This window comes from Siniperca chuatsi, linkage group LG12 (genome assembly GCF_020085105.1).
Source record: "Siniperca chuatsi isolate FFG_IHB_CAS linkage group LG12, ASM2008510v1, whole genome shotgun sequence".
NCBI classification, from domain to species: Eukaryota; Metazoa; Chordata; class Actinopteri; order Centrarchiformes; family Sinipercidae; genus Siniperca; species Siniperca chuatsi.
In genome coordinates, this window is record NC_058053.1 from 22,297,023 (window position 1) to 22,322,392 (window position 25,370).

The following is a 25,370-nucleotide window of genomic DNA, read 5'->3' on the forward strand; positions in this document are numbered from 1 at the left end:
AGATTATTCCTAGCATCTCCCAATGCACTTTTCTTCCATACCTGACTACTCACCCACCCACCTGTACACATGCACATACACACCATCTCCTCATGTGGTGTAAGTGTACAGGAGGACCATGTTGTGACAAACTGGTGATAATACACTTGTGTAATCTTCACATTCCACTTGTCTTAGATGTTGATCCTTTAATGTTTGAAGGCAGCAGAGCATATGGTCTCAGTAAAGTGCAGACAGGGCTGGAATTTAAGGCTTAGAAATCATTAACAGTTTAAAGAAAGGAAAAGAGATTATTTTCACTGCCACAAGGCTCATGGAGCTCAGCGCCCCTGAAGCCTGTGGAGCTTGAAACTGTAGTCAGTAAGCGTTAATGCAGCAGTTCATTAGTCTCTCACTGCCAGACATTCAGGACCTCCACACTGTGTTTGCGCTATTCCAGCTAATTGAGCAACAGCTCAGCCCAGGGATGCAGCTAATTTAGTGCATAAGGTGTCAATGTTGTGACCTGTGGGTTGAAATTCGCTATGGACACTAATATTAATTTTGATTTTATTCTATTAGTTTATTTGTAAAGGAATATGTTCAATGGTCGACAGAAAAAATAATAACTTGTATTTATATACAGTGGCAGCTTTCTTAAGGAAGTGCTGTACAAAATGACAGCAACAAACATTAAAACAGCAATCAAAATAAAAGCATGAGTAATTATGAGTAAAACATCAAATAACAAGAATACATAAAATGAAAGAAAAAATACACTAAAGCACACAAAAAAGATAATGCAAAAAACTTGAAATAAAAGTAGGTTTCAAAAGGGCAGATACAAAAAAAAAAATAGAAATGTAAATGAGTTAGCCTAAGGCATATTTTCATCTGCTGACGCTGGTCAGATGTTTAACAGGGACTCTAAAAAAAAGGATAAAACAATAAGACTTAAGCTAACATATACAAAAGAGCTGCAGTAAAATATTGATATTTTTCTGACAAATTTCAAAAACAAGACAAACTGTATGTGTGATTATCTCACCCCACTGCTAGAGTTATTTCTGGTTTCCCTAGTTTAATTTGAAGCAATATTATCAAGAACATAAACTGCATTGTTTTTTCCCCACACACGTTTCCCATTAGTTTCTGTGCAAATGAAAAATTCAAGTTAAACTTTGCACACACAGTTTTTACACACAAAAGGCACAAGCCTCTCCTACTACTTTGACAATGGACTCAAGAACAAGAGAGGCTTTTTCATTTTTTGGATTTGACTGATGTGTTTGTTTGATGAGCATCACCTGTTTTAAATTGTAGGGTCTGTTTTCAGTATTATTAAGAGCTGAGTGGACAATGGTGGATGACTGCATATATCACACATGTGAATCTGAAATAATTATGATAAATTCTATTTAGCATCCATACCTGTTCTCATTTGAATGAGTCTGTCTAACAATGTGCAACAATCCATGCTGTGTGAATACTAATTTTATTCAAGTATTTCTTTAGAATAAGTAACTATACAAAAAGTTTGGATCAATAATATAAACTGGTTGTATAGCATATAACATATAACATATCAAACAGCACAGGTCATAAAATACAGATTTTAGCTAAGAAATTGTGACATTTGTCCCGAAGCTGACCTGTCATTACGAAATCTTGATTGACAGACGTTGAGCTAATCAGACAACAGAATAGTCCACTTGCCCAATCATAACGAAGAGAAGGCGGGACTTAAAGGTACCAATGAGGTGGCCAGGGCTTTGCCATACATGGTTATCGGATAAAAAGGAACAGCAGAAAGTTTACAGCCCATGAAACTCTCAGAATGAATGGAACAGCTTATTCCAACTTTGACAATCAAGAACATGTCCTGAAATTAGGAGAGACGTTTGAGAAACACCCTAAAAGTGCCTACCATACGGTGCGATGTAAGTGAGATTTTGAGTCACTAGGATACGTCTGGCTTTTACAGTAGCTAACAGTAGCATGCTAGTTAGCTTTTTAGCTAAAACTCCGAAGGCAGCCGTTTGACATTTAGCCACGTTAGCCGCCTCGTCAGTCCATTTCTATCCGCCTGCTGTTGGCTCGTTTTAGTAACTTAAGCTGACAGTTCTCCGTGTTCTTTGTCGTCGTCATAAGCTAGTTAACTCTCAACTTTTACAAACAATTGATGCTCCAGCTGTCAAAATGTTAGCTAATGTTAGCATTGCGTCGACCTGTACACTACCACTATCTGGTGGTACGGGTAGACAACTGCAGCACTGACGGACCAACCGTCGTTGTGTTTGTATAATATCTATAAATATAACAATGCTACTGTTGTTAATGTTGAGCATATAATATTTAAATGTGTATAATATGGACAAATAACGTTACTTCCTTTTCTTTTTTTTGTGTGTGTCACAGATGACTTCAAACCAGCCTCCATTGATACAACATGTGAAGGAGATCTTGAAGTGGGCAAAGGAGAGCAAGTCACTATTACTTTACCCAATTTAGAGGTCAGTGTTTGATGCTCCAAAGCTCCTCTCCACCAGAAATATGTGGATGTTTGGAGTTTTCACAAATCATTGATGATGATTGTTAAACCTTCTTTGTGTTGAGGGCCTTAACTCCCATTGAGGCTTTAAAACAGCCTTTAGACCTTTTATGGTGATAAATAAAAATACGGATTACATGATTGATCAGTAAACAGTTAACGATATTTTTAAAAATAAAATAAGTAACACAATTTGAGACTTTACTTTTAGTGTCTGGTCAAAACTCTCTAGGGGACTCAGTATTTCTAAAATCTTGGCTACATTCCTGCCTGTGTTGCCTGTTTTAAAAAAAATATATATATATATATTTTAGGGTTCAAGTGCTCCAGTAACAGTCTTCAAGGGATCCAAGAGGCCGTACATGAAAGAATGCATCCTCATTGTGAACCATGATACAGGAGAGTACAGACTGGAAAAACTCAACAGCAATATAGCTGTGAAGAAGACCAGGTCAGTTGGAAATTTGCTAACAAATTATATTACTACTGTTCTTATTCCATATTTTGTCAACAAATTTTACAATCTGTGATTTGTATACATGTGTCTGTATACATGTTTCCATCCACTGGTTTTTAATGTGCATTTTTGGCATAAAAACTTGAGTGAAAATGCCAGAAGTAAAAAAAATTACAATTTACAGTTTTAACAGTTTACAGTTACAGTTTTTTTTAAGCTTGGTTGAGGTGTAAAAGTCAACATATCATACAAAAGGCAGCAATAAAATGCCCTGATGAATGAGTTACTGGTGCTGGATAAGTCAGTGTAATCTTGTCACGCCCTCTCATGCACTGGTTCATATTGTATTTGTTTTAAACTTATATTCTATACTAAATATTCTACGTGTCTTTGCTTGTATTGTACAGGGCTGAAGGCAGCAGTAAGATCCATTCTCGCCTGGAGCAGCAGACCAGTCGCCTGAGCCAGCAGTTGAAGAGTAACAACAGCAGCAGTACCAAGACCTCAGCCAGCTCCAAGAGTTCTCCTCCCAAAGAGAAGACATCCCCGGCATCCCCCATGGACGACATCGAGAGAGGTAACATGGTGTCAGGCACAATGTCTTCAACTTTCATGAGCAATCTCATTTTTGTTGAGGGTTTTAGCACATTTGCATCTAGGATGAATTGTTATGCTGCTTAGGTCAGTGATTGTATTGACTGCTTGGATTTATTTAATGTGTACTCTGGATACCTGTCACACATTTCTTTATTTTTGTTTGCCACTGTGTACAGAGTTGATGGCAGAGGCACGGGTCATGGACCAGCTGAGCAGCGGTGACAGCTCCTCAGACTCCAACAGCTCCTCATCCTCTAGCAGTGATGACAGCTCCAGCAGCAGTGACTCAGAAGACGAACAGACTTCTGCGCCACCCTCGGCCCCAGCCAACCACAGCATGCCTATCATCAACACCAGCGTCAACACCAACAGTCGCCACCAGGAGGGTGGAGGAGGACTCATGAACACACTCAGTGAGTAGCCCTCTCAGCTCCATTCGAGTACGTATGGTAGCTTATCTTCTTTTTGAGCACTCCATATTTTCTTATCTTTACATAGAAGTGGATGCCAGCCACTTGCTCCTAAGTCAAAGATGAGCCAGGAGTTTGACAGTGCCAGCAAAACAATGGACGCAGCAGGAACTCAAACAGACACTCATCTAATCATCTAATCAAATCTAAGCATTTTACTGTAACAACAATTTTTGAGAACATGTTTAAAAATATAAAATAGAGGTTAATATGACAAGTTTGTTTGGTTCTACACCAACATACTTCAAATATATCACATTATTGCTTCATGGGCATTTTCTGGTCAAATTAAGAATGACAGTGATGCCTTGGTTCAGAGGGACATAATGTTGGTAGAAGCGAAGCAGTAAATTATCATTCTTACATAATTTACTTCAACCAGCAGCCAGACATTAAACACACAAATCACAGGAATTCACAGATGACAAAGAACAGTAGAAATCTGTAGTCAAACGCCTAAAACAATAAACCCTTTTTAAGTTTTTTTCCCCTTTTTGCACGTTACAATGCATTGTATTGTCTTCAGGAATCAGGAACAGTCTGTGAAAAGATATGGCACTCCCTCACTGAATGTAATAAGATAGATTTGTTTATGCTTTACAGAGTGTCCTAAAACAAACCAAACTGTTAAAGAACAGACTAAAATGAAACAATCAAACAGTATAGCACAAAGAGGACTCAAGTACAATTGTGTTTTATGATACATGTGTAACCAAACTCATTGTTTATTTTGCAATCTACTTGTGTTGCAGAGAATGACCTCCAGCTGAGTGAATCAGGCAGTGAAAGTGATGACTGAACAACATAAGGACGTCTGCCTGCATGTGGACAACAGAGATTTTCAGTGAGGAGTAAAGGAACTGGGCACAGACCTGTCAGTGTCTTGCTTCACTTAATGTGGGACTGTCTTCTCTACATATCCACAATTCTGCTAGGAAATTACAATTTATTTCTTCTCTGCCAACAAACTTCAAATTTTATGCCACATTTATTGCTTCATGATCTTTATTTTTTTGTGTTAAAGATATGCCTTAGCTCAGAGAGACGTGATGTGGTTGGTGTAAGAGAAGCAGTTAATTATGACAAACTTATCTGTAAAGTTTCATCTCACTGGATGCACATGTGTGGTTAAACTGACCAAGCATATCAGAGGCAGAAAGACAGCGGTGTTCATGGAGGGTAGATGGATGTTTCTGCCCACCAATCAGTCGTCTTTAAACCACCACTGGAGTTTCTGCATTTCAGCTTAGCACTATTAGGAACTTTTGTTGTGCCTTAGGTCAGTTAATAGCTTCATTTCACTTTTCTCAGCTGCATTAGTCTCTGATGGGAGACATTAATCTGTAATAACAGAAATGAACCTTTTTTTAGGATGAGCCACACTGATATGAGTCTTCTGCTTTTGTCTTATAGAGTTATTGTAAAGTTAGCTGTAGAGCCTTTTGGTTTGGATTACTGAAAGCCAGCTGCAGGACAACACAATATTTTCATTTAAAGCTGCATTAATTTAAATTATTTTTGCCACTTTGGAGGCCGTGGAACAAGCTGAAAACATAAGGTTGATGCATCATCTCCTTAGAAATGTGTTATTATAGAAGATGCTGAATTGCCCTGTATTGCTTAAGGGGAAAGGCGAGTGATAACTATCTGTGGCTTCATAACTACGAGACCCCTTTCGCATTGCACCTAATCATTTTATTCATTATTAATATAAAAATATTGATTATTGCAGCTTTAAGAATTAAGATGTCTCTAAAACCTTGTTTATTGTGATATTTCAGTATAGAATGGGGTCTGATTTCTGGTAAAGTAGTAGTACTCAGTTGACTCAGTTAGGGTCATGCTTTGTAGCTTTAAACCTGCAATACTTGAATCAAATTAATTATTTATTTTTCAAAATATACTCGACCAACGGTGAATTGCTTAATATATTTTATATATATTTTAATAGCCAAGCAATTGGAAGTGCAAATTAGTATGAACTGTATTGCATTACAAGCCAGATGCTTTGCTACTGCACCTCCAATGTGAGTCTTACAGAACTTCATGTGCCTTTTGTTATTTGCCTCTGCCAATTATAACATAGGCCTTCTTGTTTTGTCACAAACCCCATATCACTGCTGAGCTGCCTCAGCACACAGGAAGCTGCTTTTTATGTTCCAGCATTTCTTTGGCATCCCAGCTGACTGATACAGTGAGAGTCTGAGATGACGAAGTCTTTGAATTTGAAAAATCATGATATGTTCAGCCTTAAGGAGAACGGTGCCCTCAGAGCATCTTTTGTAGACTATTAGAGAGTAATTTCTTTATAGAAAAATAAAGATTTTAATAGTTTTTTGTGCTTTTGCCTTCATTATTTATATATTATTTTTGTGCCACTATGTGTAGAATTTTTGATTATTTAACATCTTACAAATTATTTTGATGACACAGTACATTTTTGTTTGAACAAAAATGAGACTATCCCAAACTTTGCAGCATGTTACTGCCATATAAAGGCGCTAAAGTCAGAAATTTTTTAATTCAATACATATTGACTTTAAAAGAAAATCCATCATCTGTTGTCATGGTGACCCTGAGGTCTTGTCAGGTTACAGCAGGATATCCTGGACGTCGTCTTTCCTTTTAATCTTATTTGTTTCGAGTTGTTTAATCGCTCTTATCAACAGAAAAACCATGGGGGATTGTTGAACATACAGTTTATATCTGGAGGCACTTTGAATACTTACATTGTTTGACACTGCTATTTTCTTTGTCCTGTTTCAGAGAAGCAACAGTACTTGTTTGATTTAGTTGATGCACAGAGCAGTGGAAACAATATTATAAATACTTATATTTTAATCCAGTCTATACAACAACTGCATTTCATTTGTGAATCTTATATAAAGTTCATAGAGAAAGGTGTTGAACCTTGATAAACTCTGCACTGAGACTGTACAGCAGTTGCTGCACTGGATTGCTTTATGTTGTAAGACCGTAGTTCCCACAACCAGGGTTTTTCTTTGGTAAAATATAAGTATGTCCTCTACAGCCCTCCCAAAATGATTAAAATTACCTCCAATAGAGAAAATCATTCTTTGGATGAACTATTCACATTCAAAGACCACAACCTGTGATGAAGGGTCACAAGTTGACACTGCTGTGTTTTAGGGAGTCACAAGCCAAAACGGTTGTGAATCTGTTGTGAGGTGTACCTAATATTTCGACATCTCCCGTGTACTTAATGCACAGGTGTAGAGCAAAATCTGACAGAAGAAGTGGCTGCTGTGTCACTCCCTTCCTAGATATGACCAGCTGAGTGGTTTTGGTTGAAAGTCTTATTTTTGTAAACACATTATGAAGATGGAACACTCCTCACAACAAGGTCTGTGGATTAACTTGAGTAACCTGGTCATGCTTTCTGGAAAGAGACATTGCTGTTGAGTTTTTCAAATGTATTTTTTTGGCGCATTGAGCACCACAAGCCAAGCGCCATATAGTTCCATTATATTCCAAAAAGGCAGACATCTCCAAAACTCGGCAACTCACACCAACACAATCTAGAAGGATAAATAGCACTAAGGGTAAGAGGAAAAATATGGATTTTTGATTTTGGGGAGAACTGTCCCTTTTTAATGTGGGACAAAACAAGTTGTCTTTCTGTGGACTGAGAAAACATTAAACCTGCATGGTTTTCTTTGGCAGTGAAGGGGTTTATCTCCTTAAACATTCTCAGTGTGGATCCAAACTGTACTTAGTCATTCAAAACCTTCACTTTCCACTTTACCCATTTTTTTGTACACTGCATGACAGCACATGAGTGTCCTCCAGCTTTCTGTATTTTTATGTCTTTAATCTTGACCTAATTCCAGATGTAAATGTGTGGAGGAGCCTCCTCCTACCTGACAGGTTGTATAAATGCTTCTACCAGTCTATGGCGTCCCAAAAGATAATGTGTTTTAAAATTGTATGAATGACAGTTGCTCAGTTACTGCTCACTTAGTCACTGAGCATATTCTGTACACAGAGGAAGACTGTGAGATGTGGTTGAAAGCTCTGGAAAAAGATAGAACGTGAACCTTGAATTCATTTTTTTTGTTTGGTCCAACTTTTTTTCAGTACATAAGACCAACTGTCAGCATGCTGCGAAGTGAGAAAATATGGCCTTTTTTTTGTGTTAATTTTTATGTCTGTGAATGTTTAGCAAATTTCGAATTAATCTGACTGCATACATTTTTGTTTGTATAAAAATGAGACGATCCCATAGAAAATTGTGGTGTGTTACTACCCCTTAGTGGCGCTAAAGTCAGAAACGTTCAAATAATTTTAGCCTACCCAATTGAGGTTAACTTACCCTTTAAATTTCATGGGTCAACTTTTAGACAATACTCTTGAAGGCAAAGTGTCTCAAAAGTTGATCCCTAATATTTAAAATAACACATAAAACAAAATACGGTAAAACTACAAGACAAGATAGCCTGCATGTCTGCACAGAAAACCAGTGTGGAGGGGAAATGTTGAATTTTGTAAATGCAATTAGCTATTGTCTTTATTGGTCTTGTTTTGTATCAGACTCAGATTTTTTAATGAAGTTTGCCCTCATTAAACTACTATATTTTAGTAATCGTGTTAGTGTTATGGTTATTATCTTAATTAACGACACCACATTATCAACAGCTGTCTTTGAATTTGCAACACAACACTTTGTAACTAAAGTTTATGACAGTGTCAAAGTCCTCAGTTTGGCTCAGAGGTTGGGAAATAAACGGTCTGCTGCGTTGTGTCACTGCAAACAAGCAGCCATTATCATTAGAGTCCACATCCGAGCGGGACTGTCACGCCTGTTTGGACCTCAGACACTGCAGAGAACAGACGGCGTATACGGTTAAAATGTTCAGGAAATCTCTGGCAAACATCGCACTGCGAGTGAACCGCCAGCCATTTAAAGGCATTCAGAGAGTGACAGCCGGACTGAATCCAGTGAATTATGGGGACATCCGCCGCCGCGACGCATCCACCACCACCACCCCCTCCACCACCACCGTGTTGGGTGACAACGTCAAACTGAAAACTATAGACGATTTAGGCGGACCAAGTTTCATGTATACCTTATACTGGCTTTTTGTAAAGGGGTATATCCAAACGGCGCAACAAATGCAAGTAAGTGCGATGAGGGGGAAATGAGTGATTCTCTGTTTGGTGAGGACTGAAATACGCAGTCATGATTTATGCTGTTGATACTGCTGTTTGTGTTTCATTTGACCAATACGTTTTCTTTCAAATTGATTTCTGCACTTATTTTAATTGCACGACACGTTAAAATTACCGTAGGTCTATCCATGCAGACAGTTTTGGGTTTATGCGCATTGGTTTTGTGTCTGATTTGACCCCAGTACAGTGGAGACTGAACTGTATTTGTGCTGCTGGCAGCATCGACAACAACTGTAACATGGCCCTCCTGTAACAGTGTCTCTGTTAGCCCCGATGATTCACGCACTGTTAATAGACTTCATAGGGTTCATAGGGGCTGTTTCTTCAATAGAAAGTAGTTCCTATGAAAATCAGTCACAGCAAGGTTTAAGGGTTTCTGGGAAGACACGTTACTGTTGAATATTTGAAATGTCTTTCATTTCATTCACCTCCATTGTTTTCGGATGCAGGTGCAGAAATCTCGGAAACACGTCAATAATCAGGGGAAATAAAACTTTTTATATCCTCCTATGGCCTTGACCCTACCACAGTACAGGGGAGTCTGTCCCTGACCTTGTCTTTAAATTAGCATACACAATTACTACAACAGCAAATTTACCTTCCTATTACAAAACAAGATTTGTTGTATTACAAGAAACAAGTTATTTTGCACAATATTTAGAAAAATAAACATCTAATCTGCTTAAAGTACACATGACACCCCCACTATTCTACCACTTGGTTCCTTCTGCAACTTTTTAATGGTTGTTTGGACTTTCTTTCAGCCAAATGGAGACTGTGGATCAAGCCATTTTTGTTTATCCGAATACTCAAATCAAAAGCAGTTATTAAGAAATTAGCTGGAACTTAATGGTATTACACACATGGACTTTAAAACATCTCCAATAGTTAAGGAAATTCAGTCTTTACATTATTATTACCTATTAATATATATACGTGTACACACACACACATACTTATTTACAAAAAGACTAAGAAGTGGGTACCCTTTTTTGCCCTGACACACTGGAGAGGAGACATGACAGATAAGTGATTTGAAAAAAGACATCCCTCTAATTGCCTTCATTATTGCACAAACGAGAAACATTCATCAAACTGTTAGACATAGTGCAAAGCTCTAGTGAAATGTTATTTTGATATGATGATTATGATTACACATATCAATATGTGAAAGGCTGATTTGTTGATCATTTTCTGATTGTAATACGTAACATGTTAATAAAAATCCAGTTGTTTCACATCTTTAGCAAATGGAACATCTCGTAACCCAATAACTAACCCATTAACTCACACTGTTTGCTCAAAGATTGAGCACAGCAAGATCTACGGCCCTCTGTGGAAGTCAACGTACGGCCCTCTGGTCGTGGTGAACGTGGCCAACGCTGATCTTATAGAGCAGGTGCTGAGGCAGGAGGGGAAACACCCGATCCGGACAGACATGCCCCACTGGAGGAGGTACAGAGAGCTCAAGAACAAGGCCCACGGACCCCTGACAGAGTAAGTGAAACCCCCCCTTAGATCCTCTAACTTAACATCCACTTCTGTGTCCCAAATCCATACCGCATTCAAACTCTAAGCAGGCTTTGTGTATGCAGTGTGTTCACAGTGGAAAAGTGACAAAGTATAGTATTTTTTAACTTAACAGTATGCATGCCAAATTACGCTTCACTTTTGAGCATGCCGTCGATGGACCCTGTTCTCCCACAATGCAATATTCACAAGTAATGGAGGTCTTGCAAATAGCTATGAAAAAAAATCGTGGTGGTGAAACAGGCCCAGGAACACCTAAAGAAACTGAAAATAACTTTTAACATAACCTTTAGCTATCTCTTTAAGTTTAATTCATATTGGCAGTTTAAAGTCGCAGTATAAGTATATAATATATACCATTAGTATGTAGTATGGAATTGGGACACAGCACTCCTCTCAGGGCAGAGGAGGAACCCATAGACAGAAGTACAAGGATGGATTCCCCCCAGAGTCTCAGATCCCTATGGATCCATAAAAACTGTCTTGAAGACATGGCTCCAGTCAAAATATAGTTTTATTTTTCTGTACGTTTTGGCCATATCATGCATATTCTTGAATAAATTTGGGTTTAATCAAACTACCACACACGTGCTGTATCGAGGGTCTAAGGATAGAGGGTGTTGTATGCTGGCAGGTCATAATAACAACAACCCTTGCCCCTGAAAGCAAACTTGTGATATTGGGCTATATAGATAAAATTGACGTGACTTGACTTGGCCTGTCACACAGCTGACCTGGGGACAGGTACATGGGAGTTCTGTTTGGTTTTTTGAGATCAAATTCAAATAACTTTCATTTTTCATCAGGAACTAAATTTGTAGATGCAGCACACATTATAACACACACACATCTTTAAAACACATCTAAAATGTTTAAAACACATCTAAAACGAATATAATACAGTCAATATGCATGAAGGACCACAATGCCTTAAAGGACGGGTTCAAATCAAGTCTGTCTTATAACAATACTCAATATGTCGATATATACATTGAAACAGTTATTAGTCAATGGAACTGTTCCTCTTGTACATACTTACTGTGAACAGATCCTTTCCTAACACGAGTCTAATGTAGTAGTAGTAAATTGGGGAGAAAATCCACAGACCTCGTTCTGTGCAAAAAAGCATTCAGATGAAGTTAATATGAGGATTCAGCGGCCATAGTTTTTAGTACAAAATTCCCTCTTTGTGTTACTATCACAATGCGACAGCTCAGCAAGAAACAATGTCCCAGGAAACAAATTTGGTAATAAAGACTTTGGAAGATACCTGCTTGATTTGGCAAACTCAAGCACTGGTTAACACCATAACATAGTGTACAATCTAATAAATAATCTGATTTGAAAGAGGAAGTCAGTTATTTAAATTCTAGGGAAACAAAACTCAAGTGAAACTACTGTATCAAGTTTCCTTGTGCTTTGTGTGTGATGTGTAATTAAAGGTAATGGGGTTCATAAACAGTGCACAGAGTGGGAGGGACAAGTGCACATGTCAGTGTGTGTCTGCAGCTCATTTTTACCTTTGGTCCCCATTTCAGTACATATATCATCAACAGCTTCATAACAAATGTTAAGACATGCAAAGGGAACAGGCATGAGGATCTATAGTTTTCTTTAGTTCTATAGTTTTCTTTAAATAACTAATAGCAGCTGTCCCTCGCGGGTATTCAGTTTTTCCTGTCCAACATCTTGTGGCAGCACTCGTCATTGGTGGTGAACTTTGTGTTAGACAGGCCTGCACTCTGAGAGTCGAACTCAGGAGTCTGACCTGTAAAACAACTTCAGGTAACAATAATTCAGGTGTTTTTAAAATGTTTCATCCATTTCATTCACAAATGGAAAAATAGTTTAGTGTAAAGGGAGGGGAACCAAATGTTCTCTTCTCTATTTTTTTTACTACCTCTGCCTTTGTTTACATGTCTTTGCACAGTTGAATAGTAAGAATAAGGCTGTTTTTTCTCATTGTCATTCCCAAGACTTTTCATGTCTACTAAAGACTTAAATCTTTAAATATGGGTCACAAATACATAGTTTCATAAAAAAAAAAGCCTCAGTAGATTTCTAAAAACAGCTGCACACTGTAATTCTTAGCAACCATCACTCAAACAGGAGGAAATGGTGCATTATTTGGGGACTAATTTCAGACTTGGATGAATACAGATTACAGTGTGACTCACTGATGTGTTTTTAATAGTTTTTGGACAATGGAGCACTATGACACAAAGGAATAAGATAAATCAGCCTATGTATACACAAACAAAACTTGTTAGTAGGATCAATTCATTGTTGGTGTTGGTCTTTTATGGGGATTTGCATGAAATTAAATATAGAATATCACCATTCTCATCCTTACAGGAAAATAAATAGGGATGTAAACAAGAATCCCATTAGCCAAATGTAATAAATTTACACTTAGAAATTGGAATAATTTAAAAGATTGCACGTTTCCAGTGAAATGGTCTAATGCAGGACTGCCTTTCTCTAGCCCCAAGCAGATGTTAAATCCTTTTAAGCTTAGAACAATTTTCAGTTTGACTTGTGTAGGTATTAAACAACTTTATCTCATTCTGTCTGGAAGCTCATTTCCTCTTATTAATCCTCATTTGTAGAATGGGGGCTAAGTGGCAACGCATCCGCAGCATCCTGAATCCTCGGATGTTGAAGCCCAAACACGTCTCCTCCTATGCTAACACCATCAACGAGGTGGTGACAGACTTCATCGACAGAGTGGCCTGGCTGAGGGAAACCAGCGGCCAGGGAGTTATGGTCAATGACCTGACTGGAGAACTCTACAAATTTGCTTTTGAAGGTGAGAACAAAGAAATTAAATATTTTCATTTAATTAGCTGTTGAAACGAATCTTTTTTTAGATACTTGAAAGCATCTTGATTAGTAATATAGAGGAAACTAGAAGAAAAATGCATTCACTTAGTAGTTGCTGGTTTAAGAAATCTTTCACTACTGCAGAACTTAGCATCTGTGCTACTTTGTTTAGCTTGGCCTTGACAGCTGATTAGATACTGTGAGATAAACTGTGGGTTTGAACCTAGCATCTTCAATGATTACAGAGGTTGGTTTAGACCTTTAATCAGGGTCCTTTTCAAAGCATTAACACAGCAGGTTGTAGTTTACTTACTTATGCACTTTTAAAGGTGTTAATGTGCCGGACAGAGCCAGGCTAGCTGTGTCTGGTTTGTGAACCAAGCTAAACTAATAGGCTGCTGGCTGTAGCTTCATATTTAGCGTACAGACATGACAGCGGTATCAATCTTCTCTTCAAACTCTTGGCAAGAAAGCGAATAAGCATGCTTCCCAAAATGTCTAGCCATTCTTTTAAACACCAGTGAGCTTATCAAATTATTAGTTCACTTTTGTCTACAACTCTACTTCTACTTTTGTGTACTAGGACAGTTTTTTCCTGGTTTGGTCCAAGCCACTTAGTTTCAGTGAGGAGAAATCTAAATGCTACAGCCTATATATTTTGGACAACAGTCTGGGGAAGACCCTTTGCTGCTTCAACATACACAAAGCCAGGTCCATAAAGAAATGGTTTTCCCAGTTTGGTGTGGAAGAACTTGACTGACCTGCACCGAGCCCCGACCCCCACGCCATCCAGCACCTTTAGGATGAACTTGAACGCTGACTGTGAGCCAGGCCTTATCGCCCAACATCAGTGCTGGACCTCACTAATGCTCTTGTGGCTGAATCGGAACAAATCTCTGCAGCAGTTTGAAAATGTGGTGGAAAGCCAGAAACCGGAATAGTGGAAGATGTTATAGCAGCAGGTTAATGCCTATGGTTTTGGAAAGACTGATTCAACAATCACTTATGGGTGTAATGTTTAGGTGTCCATATACTTTTGGCCATAGTGTATATACTGTATGTGCTTCGGAATGGAGGAAAATCACAGACCAGTGCATGTTATATTAAAATCACCTGTTCTGTCGGTTACAGAAGCCAAGCAGTCTCTGTATAATCTGTTTATTTTTTAAATGCAGGGATCTCTTCAGTGTTGTTTGAGACCCGCATGGGCTGCATGGACAAGGTGGTGCCCGAGGAAACCCAAAAGTTCATCTTCTCCGTGGGGGAAATGTTCCGGCTTTCCCCAATCCTCATCCTCTTCCCAGAGTCCACCTGGCCCTACCTGCCTTACTGGAAACAGTTTGTGGCAGTCTGGGACCATCTCTTCAAAGTAGGTGAGCAACATGAATTTCAACCAACGAATCAAAGTGTAGCATGTTTTAGGCCATTTTGTTACTGAAAGAGGGCTGCTAATTAATAATGTTCATAGTTATCAGTAAAGTTTACTGCTGAATATTAACCCCTTGAACCCTGATTTTCCCTTTATATGATCCCTGAAGTCACTTTGAAGAAAGACAAAAAAAACAAAACAAACACTACATGTCATACACTGTATGACAAGATTACATACTGTATAGATTTTGTATTTGCATGTCTCAGGCATTTCATAAAAGTTATTTGGTACTTAAATAGTGAAATAGTGAAAACCACTACACCATGTTTTCTTATGGCTGCACCATTCAATCAAATGCAAATCCTTCAGTGGATTGTCACTTTTTGAAAATACTTTTTTTATACACACAAATTTTTCTAATGCGTCAGGGTTTATTTGCAAGGTTGCAAAGTTGGTTTATGATAACATTAAGACAACATTAAAATACAGCATACATTTGACAAAGTTAATAAAGGACGGTCCTGCATGTAATACTGAGAGAAATATTGCAGACTCAGTGTTCACTGTAATGGTTTTTACAATTCAAGCAAGTTTCTTGATTTTCATACTGAATAGAAATAAATGGAAATCATAGTTTCAAGTATACTTGATTTGCACTTAAGGAGTTAAAACTTGCAAACACACTGGTAAGTAAACAAGATTAAGGGTGTGGCCAAACAATCACTTCCAACTTTTAGCACGTCACAGTTTTTGATATCAGGTGGTAGTCAAATTGTACTGAGGTTTATTGCTCAGTCGCTTTGTGATACACATCTTTAGAAGCAATTGTGCTGTGTTGTACTGTTTATAAAGAAAGCTGTATTTAGCTGAGATTATATTCTATGACTTTCAAATATACAAATGTGATAATTTTAAGTGTCCCCAGTGGAAATCAGCCCGAAAATCAAATCAAATCAGTAAAAGACAATTTTAAAGTATTACATGCTTTTCTATGGACTGAGACATGTTTAATCCCTCAGGCTTGTAAAACCCCTTCAGAAACCATTGGAATCGCAACCTGAGTCCCAAAAAACACACTGTGGACCTGGTTTCAGGGGACCCTTGTGGCCCCTGAGCAGCGGCTCAATTCACTTTGCCTCCAGCCTTGGTAGTGTTAGTGTTATGGACATCCTCGACATCCCTTTCTCTGTCACTCCCCATTACTGATGTCATGAAAGTTTAGTAGAGCTCAGGCTTCATGGCCATTTTTCAGGTTGCATTATCAAATAATTTCAAGGATCTAGACTCTGGTGACTCCCTCAAAGGACAAGGTCCACCTCACAGGCCCTGCCGCCCTTATTCCACGTTAGTGACTAAACAAGATCCTTCACAGTGTGTTTCTTTTGCCATCTAGTGGGCAAAAGTGTTGAGCCTGTCTCTTCTTAGTGTTGGTACTCCCATGAGAAATTAAAAAGATGAATTTTCTCATGTGTCTCATAGCTGAAGAGTTGGTGCAGAAAAAAATGGCGGAGATCCAGGAGAAGGTCCACATGGACCAGAACGTGGAGGGAGCGTACCTCACACACCTGCTGCTCAGTGATCAGATGACAGTCACTGAGATCCTGGGCAGTATCACCGAACTCCTGCTCGCAGGAGTTGACACTGTGAGTAGATCCAGTGTGCGTGCACTCTGTGGAAGGGAAGGGATTTACTGTACAGTAGTTTCCTACATTTAGTCGTGTCATTGGCTCAAAGGATATATTTTTTTGGCAGCAATGTATGCACGATGCCTCATTGTAACTAAAAATATAGCCATTGAAACAGCAGTTTTATGTAACCTAGACATCTACAAAACTTTCACTTGTCAACCAAATTTATTCCTATTCTAACCTAGACATCTTTCGACCTAAAGATCCCAAATCAGTGCTCACTGAGAGGGCGCAAAACTGAAACATTACATCAAAGAGCAGAAGATAACAGTGTGAGAGATAACAGTGTGCGTTCTGCTCTGTTGCAGACCTCCAACACTATCTCTTGGTCTCTGTACCAACTGGCAAAAGAGCCAGAGATCCAAGAACAGTTGTACCAGGAAGTGATAAGTGTTTGCCCTGGAGACAAGGTGCCAACCAGTGATGACATTGCTCAGATGCCATACCTGAAGGCCATCATCAGAGAGACGCTACGGTTAGAGGGATTCTTTCATGTTTATCAATATATTATATCAATATGACACCTGACTGCAGGAGCTGCAGGTTCTTGCAGTCACGTAAAATAATAGCATTTTGGAAAATGTGCTTATTCGCTTTCTTGCTGAGTTGTTAGATGAGAAGATTGATACCACACTTATATCTGTCCACTCAATATGAAGGTGGAGGCAGGAGAAGGTTAGCTTAGCTTAGCATAGAGACTTGAAACAAGGGGAAACAGCTAGCCTGGCTCTAAAGCTTGCTAATTAACATGTTATACCTTGTTTGTTTAATTCAACTTGTTTGTTTATTTACATAAACTAAAGTGTAAAAATGTAAAATTGCTGGTACAATACCTTTTCTGAGCCACTAAATGTGCTGTTTGAAATGACTACATATGGACACGTATGCTAGCTACACATGCTACACAGCTAAAGCCTAGCATTACTAATGTCTAGTGGAACAATGTCCGAACATTTCTTCTCTGGCTTTGCTCAGCAGCATATTTATTGCTCACTATTGCTATAATGTTCTTCAGTCAACTATGCAAGGACACTTTCAGTTATTTTTCTTGTGTTTTGCAATTAGAGAGTATTATAAAACTATTCATATGTCAACAGAACAGTAACTGAACAAATAATAGCTGTTTGTCTGAACAAACAGATTCAACTTTTGCTCCTCCCTTTTCTGTGGTCACCAGGCTGTATCCAGTGGTACCAGGAAATGCCCGTGTCACTGTTGAAAATGAGATTGTGGTTGGAGACCATCTCTTCCCTAAAAAGGTGAGATATGCCAGACACTACACAAGTTCTGAAATGTTCATTGGTTCATGAGAAAATGTGCTTTTCTCACTGTATTCAGTCAGGATTGGTGGGTCTTTTCTGTCCAGTCATGCCATATGTGTCCATTAATTTTTAAAAAACTGTTATGTTACAAACAGGGCTGGACTCACACACAGGACTCAGACAAGGAGGTTGAATGTAATAAAATGATTTATTGAATAAAGTGAAGAAGGGTGAGGGAGTTAGTTGGGGTTTGGAATCCAGAGCAAGGAAGCGTGGTTTGTAAGCAGGCAACAAGGAAGTGGAGGTAATGGCGTGGCTGAGAGGAGCGTGGCTGGCAGGCAGAAGCAAACGGAGAGCAGGCAGGTGAGCAGTGATCCTGAGGCACAAAGAAACATACATTACCGGTGGCTGAGCAGAGTGATTGGAGGATGAGCGTCAGGTGAGTGGGAGCATTGGAATCGAGAGCCAGTGGAGGTAGATGGGAGGAGCAGCCATGCCCACGAAGACACACACACACACACACACACACACACACACACACACACACAGACAGACAGGGGAGAGACAGGAGACACAGGGCAGGGGAATAATGGCTGGAAACACTTAGGGAATGCAGAACTGTCCTGGCCGTAACAGACTGGGAATGACTGCATCTTATTAGCATCTTATTATTAAAACTATATTTCAGTCCCATAAAAGTTATAAAAGTTATAAAAAAGACATCTTTAAAGAAATATATTCTAAGGCGCTGACAAATTGTTTTAATTTCATTTTAGATTAAAAATGTACATACTCTATGTGATTGACCATTTCAGCAGTAATATTAGATTAGATTCAACTTTATTGTCATTGTGCAGAGTACAGGTACAAGCCAATGGAATGCAAAAAGGATAGTAGTATTTACAGATAGGTGCAGGTATAAGTTAGTACTACAGCATAAGTGATGCTATGTCTTATAGTATGTACAGTGTTATTGACAGTGGAGAGCAGTATATATACAGATTATTATGTATGTATGTATGTATGTATGTATGTATGTATGTATATGTACAGCATGTATATATGTATAATATATCAAATATGTTATACATAGAGGTGAAGTGGGCAGAGTTGAAAGGGGAGTTTATATATGAGTTGTATGTACAGTATAGACAGAATATGTACAGTTGGTTGTATGTACAATATAAATAAGTGCAAGAATGAGCAGTGCAAATATGAAAAGTACTGAGACAGTGCAGTAATGAGTCCAATAATGCTTAGTGCTGTGATGTGGAGTTCAGCAGGATCACAGCCTCAGGGAAGAAGCTCTTCCTGAGCCTGCTGGTTGGGAGGAGAGTAAAAAGTCCATGGTTAGGGTGGGATGCATCTTTGATGATGCTTTTCGCCCTGCCCAGGCAGCATTTACTGTATGGGAAATGTTTTCACCACCGTCCGGAGTGCTTTACGGTCTGATGTGGAGCAGTTGCCATAACACACTGAGATGCAGTTGGTGACTATGCTTTCAATGGTACAGCGGTAAAAGTCCACCAGTATCCTGGGACACAGGTGAGCTTTCTTAAGGCTCCGCAGGAAGTAAAGGCGCTTTGATCAGGATGGAGGAGTTCAGGGACCATGTGAAATCATCGGAGATGTGGACGCCAAGGAATTTGAAGCTTGACACATGCTCCACTACAGCCCTGTTGATGCAGATGGGAGCGTGTGCGTGGCTCCTAGCTTGCCACAAGTCCACAATAAATCTCCTTGGTTTTCTGGGTGTTAAGGGCCAGGTTGTTGTCTGCACACCACATGGCCAGCTGTAGGCAGTCTTGTCTTCCCCTCACCACTGTGGTGTCATCTGCAAACTTCAGTATGGTGTTAGAACCATGTGCAGGAATGCAGTCGTGGGTTAAGAGGGAGTACAGAAGAGAGCTCAGCACACAGCCTTGTGGCACGCCAGTGTTCAGGGTGAGAGTGGAGGAGGAGAGGTTGTCTTAACAGATTGGGGTCTGTTAGTCAGAAACTCCAGCTCATTCAGATATAAATGTAAACATTTCTGCCCATTAACATGCAGTTTAAGCAAACCAGGTTTCTTCATGCATTCTTTTATATTGATATTAATAAAGCAGTGTCATACTGTATTTGATGGCCAAGGTGTGCCCAATTCCACAGTATGTAGTGCGCTCACAATGGAAAGGGGACATAATTAAGTATACTTAAAGATGTCAATGTATAATACTTGATCCCCTTGATTTTTTTTTCTTTGGAGTCCCCCAATGCCACGCAGAAAGGAAACAGAAGAGCTGCTCATTGCTGTAAACAATTAAAACTCACGTGGCAGGTGGTGGTGAGATAGCTCGAGAAACACCTCAGACAAACATTAAATGTTTAAACATAATTTTTTCTTTGTGAAGTTGCATAATCATGTGGTGTTGTGATAACCTTTCATGTTTCATTGAGATCAACTGTGTATCATATAAAGAACCATTCCCATATTTGGACAAGGGGCCATCTAATTTCTGACATTTCTGACTTAAACTTTGGATACTCATTTCATCTCAAGCTAATAATCACAAAGCTATAAGCCTAACAGCTATGCCTCACATGTATTGACTACTACAATACAACTACAGTATTACATTGTAACAGGAATGTCATCTCTCACAGACGCTGTTCCACCTGTGCCACTACGCTGTGTCCTATGATGAGAATATTTTCCCTGACCCCCACACCTTCCTGCCACAGCGCTGGCTCAGAGTAGCGGAGAAGTCCAAGCAGCACCCGTTTGGATCAGTGCCATTCGGTTTTGGGATCCGGGCGTGTCTGGGCAGACGGGTGGCTGAGCTGGAGATGTATCTCCTCCTGTCCAGGGTAAGAACATCTCATTGCTGTTGCAACCATGACCATAGATATGCTTTTTCTGTCATGTCTGTCTGAGGCAGACAGTCCATGAGCACAGGTAGACTGGGCGAGGATGGCTGGCTGGAGTGGAGCAAAGGTGAACCTGTGGTGAGAAGCTTCTGAAGAGCTGGTAAGGAGTGAACCTGAACGCAAGGAGTCAGAGGATTAGTTGCATGGTCTTGATTGGTGGATGGAGAACAGGTGAGTAGCAGCAGGCGTGTGAGATTCTGAGTGGAGGTTCACCGGAAGCCACGCCCCGCCGGCACACACATACATAGACAAACACAGGAGGGGAACCAACAGGGGACAAACAGACAGAGACACTAGGAGTGGTCCAGCTGTACCATGACATTTACCCTATTACTAAGGGCCCAGCCACCCTGTGGAGGAAACTCGGCTGCTTGTATCCGCAATCTCATTCTTTCGGTCTCTACCCAAAGCTCATGACCTTATGTGATGGTTGGAACATAGATCCCTCTTCACCAGTCAGGTACAACACCTGCATTACTGCTGACGCTACACCAATTTGCCTGTCTTCTCCAAGCCCACAAAGCACATGTAGACTGGATGGACAGTCTACATGTGTTACTAGAGGGGTCCCACGACCCCTCTAGTAACCCTGCAAGGGTAAAGAGCTGGTCCACAGAAACAGCATTGCTCCTCCTGGATTTAAGGTTCGACAATCGGTTTAAGCCTCCTTTCCAGCACCCTGGCATAAGCTTTCCCCGGGACGCTAAGCAGTGTGATACCCCAATAATTAGAGCACACCCTTCATTCCAACTTTTTAAAAATAGGAAACACCGCCCTGGTCCGCAGGCACTGTCCCCAACCTCTGCGTGAGACTGAAGAGTCAGCCCAAGACAGCCCAACAATGTCCAGAACCTTCAGCATCTCAGGGCAAATCTTATCCACACCTGCACGTTAGGGCTTCAAGCTTCGGCACAAGATTCTTAACTACCTCAGAGACCTCTGCCTCTTTGAGCACAGTGACCATAATCGATCAAACCAATGGCCAGCTATGAAAATAAAACCAAAACCTTTTTCCTTGGGTTTAGTTAAACCAGACAGTAAATTAGATTGTTTGCTCTTTTATTTTCATGTAATTAGTGCTTTCTGCACTTTTGGCTTAATTTTAATCAAATACGTTTTAATCTTACACAACAAAATTTAGTAAAATAATCAAGTTGCCACTCCTTCAGTAGTCTGATAAAGAAAGCTCTGTATGATTAAAGCACCAGTATATGTTTGCAGATTATTATCAGTTTGTGTTTTTTATTTTTAACTATGTTTGCATCAGTGACCAAACCAACACATTACAACTTTGTGAACTGAGAAAGTTAAACACCTCTCTCTGCTTTCACTCCCTGGAAATCAGTTATCTTTTAGCTACATTCAGAGAACCGTGTTGACCTGTAGTAACCATCCAACCAGAGCACAGAGGTCAAGCTGCTCGTCTTTTAGTCTTGGCAGTGGGATGGATACAAGCCACAAATCAGTCATCTGACTTTGGACTGAGTCAAAAGTCACAGTTATAATTCAGTCAGTTGGTGACCATTAACTGGAATGTGGACTGTGTCTGCACTTTTGTGCCTCACATAAATAAATATCCTGCCAAAATCTAATTTCATATATTTCTACTTGAACAAATTTTTCTCTCTCTCTCTTTTTTTTTTTTTTTAAGTTGATAAAACACTACGAGGTGAGGCCAGATCCTGCTGGAACCATAGTCAAGCCAATCACCAGAACCCTGCTTTGCCCTGCTAAACCAATCAACCTGCAGTTTCTGGACAGAAGAGTCGAGCAGGAGGAGCAGAGAACAGCGGCAGGAGTCTCTATGTGAGCTGTTTTAGTATTCACACTGTGTTGCCTGCCTGTCACCAAGCACTTGTTTATAAACCATTCACATCATGAGGACTGGCTGGAATGCAGTTTATACAGTGGCATAAAATACAAGCTGATCGAAGATGTGGTAGGTTATACGGCAAAGAGTATAATGCTGTATCTATAGAACTGTTTTTTTTCATGTAAATATTATATTTTAACCCACAACACCTACAAAGACAGTTTTCCTCTACAAAGACAGTTTTCCTCTACAAAGACAGTTTTTCCACAAATGCCATGTGTTTTTAAGTTGTTTGGGCTGTTGCCTAGGAGCAGAAGGTTTCCCCAACACCAAAATACATACATGGACAAGTATTGTGTTATTCTGTATTTTTCATATTGTCAACAAATCCCATCAAAAGACCAAAACCAACAATGTGTTAGTCCAACTCTCAACACTTTCAGACTTTCCTGCTCTGTCTGTGGTAATCATCCCCAAGCCCAATGGGTTCAATTCAATTTTATTTATATAGCGCCAATTCATAGCAGGTCTAGACTGTACTCTGTATAATATTATTTACAGAGACTCAACAAATCCCAAATGGGGCCTACTAAAAACAAAAATCTTTAAAAATGGGTCAATGGTAAATACACTTTTGGTGCGCTTGTGATTATTCAGAGCAGCAGGACGGTGTATGTGTGATGGAGTCAAAATAAACTACAGTGTGTATGTGTTCATATTAATAAAGGAACATGTCACCCTGTGCAAAAGTGAGGCTCATTGATGCATTTTTAATAGTTTTTAGACAACAATAGAGCTCTATGGCACAGAGGATTAAGATATATCAGGCTAACACTTGTTAGTAGGATCAGTTTATTGTTGGTGTTGTTCTGTTCATGGGATTTGTTTAAAATAAGACAATTATTGAATATAGCTAGCCTTATCCTTTAAAAAAAAAAAGCACTGGCCTCAGAACTGTAGTTGGTCCATCAGTACTTAGCAAGCTGCTCCTAAAATTTGGTAAGGGTTCAATGTAAATTTTGCAAAACTGTTCATAACCAATTTAAGTGCTCTTATTTTCCTTTCAAGTCATTTGAAATTAATGTTTTTAAAATTAAAAGCATTGGCAGTGAGACTTGGAGATACAAGGTTATTATTCTTTAGACAGAGGTTAACTGCCATATTTTAGTACGTGTTTCTTGTACATACAGAAATTTATTTTTAGATTTCAACAGTGTTTATAATTGTGATTTGTTTTACAATTAAAATTCCCAGTTTGTTATTTGTACAGCTCAAACTTTTATGTCTCAGTGGGTTTGAAAGACCCACCGAAAGAACACCGTTTAGGTCACTGTTTCTAAACTAATATACACTCTCTGAAGAGGTTTAAGACTCCTTGCAACAGTGCAAGCAACATCCTGGGTTTGACTCTCTCCCACGTTATTCTCCTCTTTCTTCTGATTTTGTCTAATAAAGGCAGAAATGCCAAAGATATGTATTGTTCTAAGTGTTACTTGTTTATTTACATTGTGTGAGACTGAAGCTGTGAACCAATTCCATCCAAATTACCAATTCTAAGCAGGTTTTGACTAAATAGTATGTTCACACTGGAAGAGTGACAAAATAAAGTAAATTCAAAACAGTCACTAAAAAACAACTCATTTTTGAGTGTGCTGTTGATTGACCCTATTGTCCCACAATGCAATGCACAAAGGAAATGAAGGTGCTACTCACAGCTGCAAAAAAAAAATCAGTTTAATTTTGGTTTTCTCAAAAATCCAAAATTGAAACTATACATATAGATTTCCTGCTATGAACACCCATTTTACTTTTTTGTATAATGTGTTTTGATATATAGTTCACTCGACATCTATCATTCTGTGCGTACAACACCATACTAACAAACAAATGGAAATATATTTACCTTTGTTCCTTTTAGGTATAACAAAGTTATTCCATACTGTATTCCTTATAACAGTAGTAGTAATATTAGTATTTGTGTCTACATGGACTTATAAGATACCAAAAACACTGTTGTTGTGGTCAGAAAAAAACACAACTTAATGCATCCAACAATGCATTATAAACAAATAACTTTGTTTCCTCTCCCACGATATACAAATACAATCTGGAACAAAAAAGCTCTCTTTCTAAAACACATCTCTAATTTTATCATTTTTTAGAGCTATACATATAGTCATTCTTTCAATTTCCCATATGTTGTTTTGTTGATCAGTGCTGCTCTCTTGTGGACTGTTCTGACATTACATGATTTTTTGGCCCTATTCATTTGTTTATTTCTCTAACAGGAACAATGCACATTAATAAACATTACTGAGACTCACTTGACAGATGCCCTAAAATGGTGTGGTGCCGTGTGCTGAGCAGTGTGCTTAAGGTCTCGACGTATTGATGACTTATTACAAGCTCTGACACAGTTATTACCACTTTCAGTAGTGGTGGCAAGTAACTAAGTATATTTACTTAAGTACTTCAAAATAAGACGGTGTAGTCCCTCATTCGTCCAGGAGTGTTCTATCGTAGAAAAGGTTTCAGTCGTAGTCATCTGGACACTGTTTTCAGAATCAAGACGTTTCGGCTCCCATCCCATCGGCTCCCATCAATTGAGAATGACTTCCGGATGGGAGCCGAAACGTCTTGATTCTGAAAACAGTGTCCAGATGACTACGACTGAAACCTTTTCTACGTTACTTAAGTACTGTACAATTTTGAGGTATTTGTACTTTACTTG

General features: G+C 39.1%; 2 protein-coding genes across 2 annotated transcripts; both read left to right on the forward strand.

Annotated features, from left to right (window-relative positions):
• The first annotated feature begins 1,711 nt into the window (after positions 1-1,711).
• Positions 1,712-6,388, forward strand: eaf2 (ELL associated factor 2). The gene is made up of 6 exons (XM_044215744.1): positions 1,712-1,919; positions 2,398-2,492; positions 2,845-2,981; positions 3,395-3,564; positions 3,761-3,997; positions 4,807-6,388. The coding sequence occupies exons 1-6, from the start codon at positions 1,817-1,819 to the stop codon at positions 4,851-4,853; spliced, it is 789 nt and encodes a 262-aa protein (XP_044071679.1). The 5' UTR covers positions 1,712-1,816; the 3' UTR covers positions 4,854-6,388.
• Positions 6,389-8,808: 2,420 nt separating this feature from the next.
• On the forward strand, positions 8,809-24,125 carry si:dkey-91i10.3 (cytochrome P450). The gene is made up of 9 exons (XM_044215743.1): positions 8,809-9,193; positions 10,551-10,741; positions 13,384-13,583; positions 14,773-14,970; positions 16,449-16,612; positions 16,966-17,132; positions 17,835-17,916; positions 20,563-20,766; positions 22,478-24,125. Exons 1-9 carry the CDS (start codon positions 8,924-8,926, stop codon positions 22,634-22,636), a joined length of 1,635 nt encoding a protein of 544 aa, XP_044071678.1. The 5' UTR covers positions 8,809-8,923; the 3' UTR covers positions 22,637-24,125.
• Positions 24,126-25,370: the final 1,245 nt, after the last annotated feature.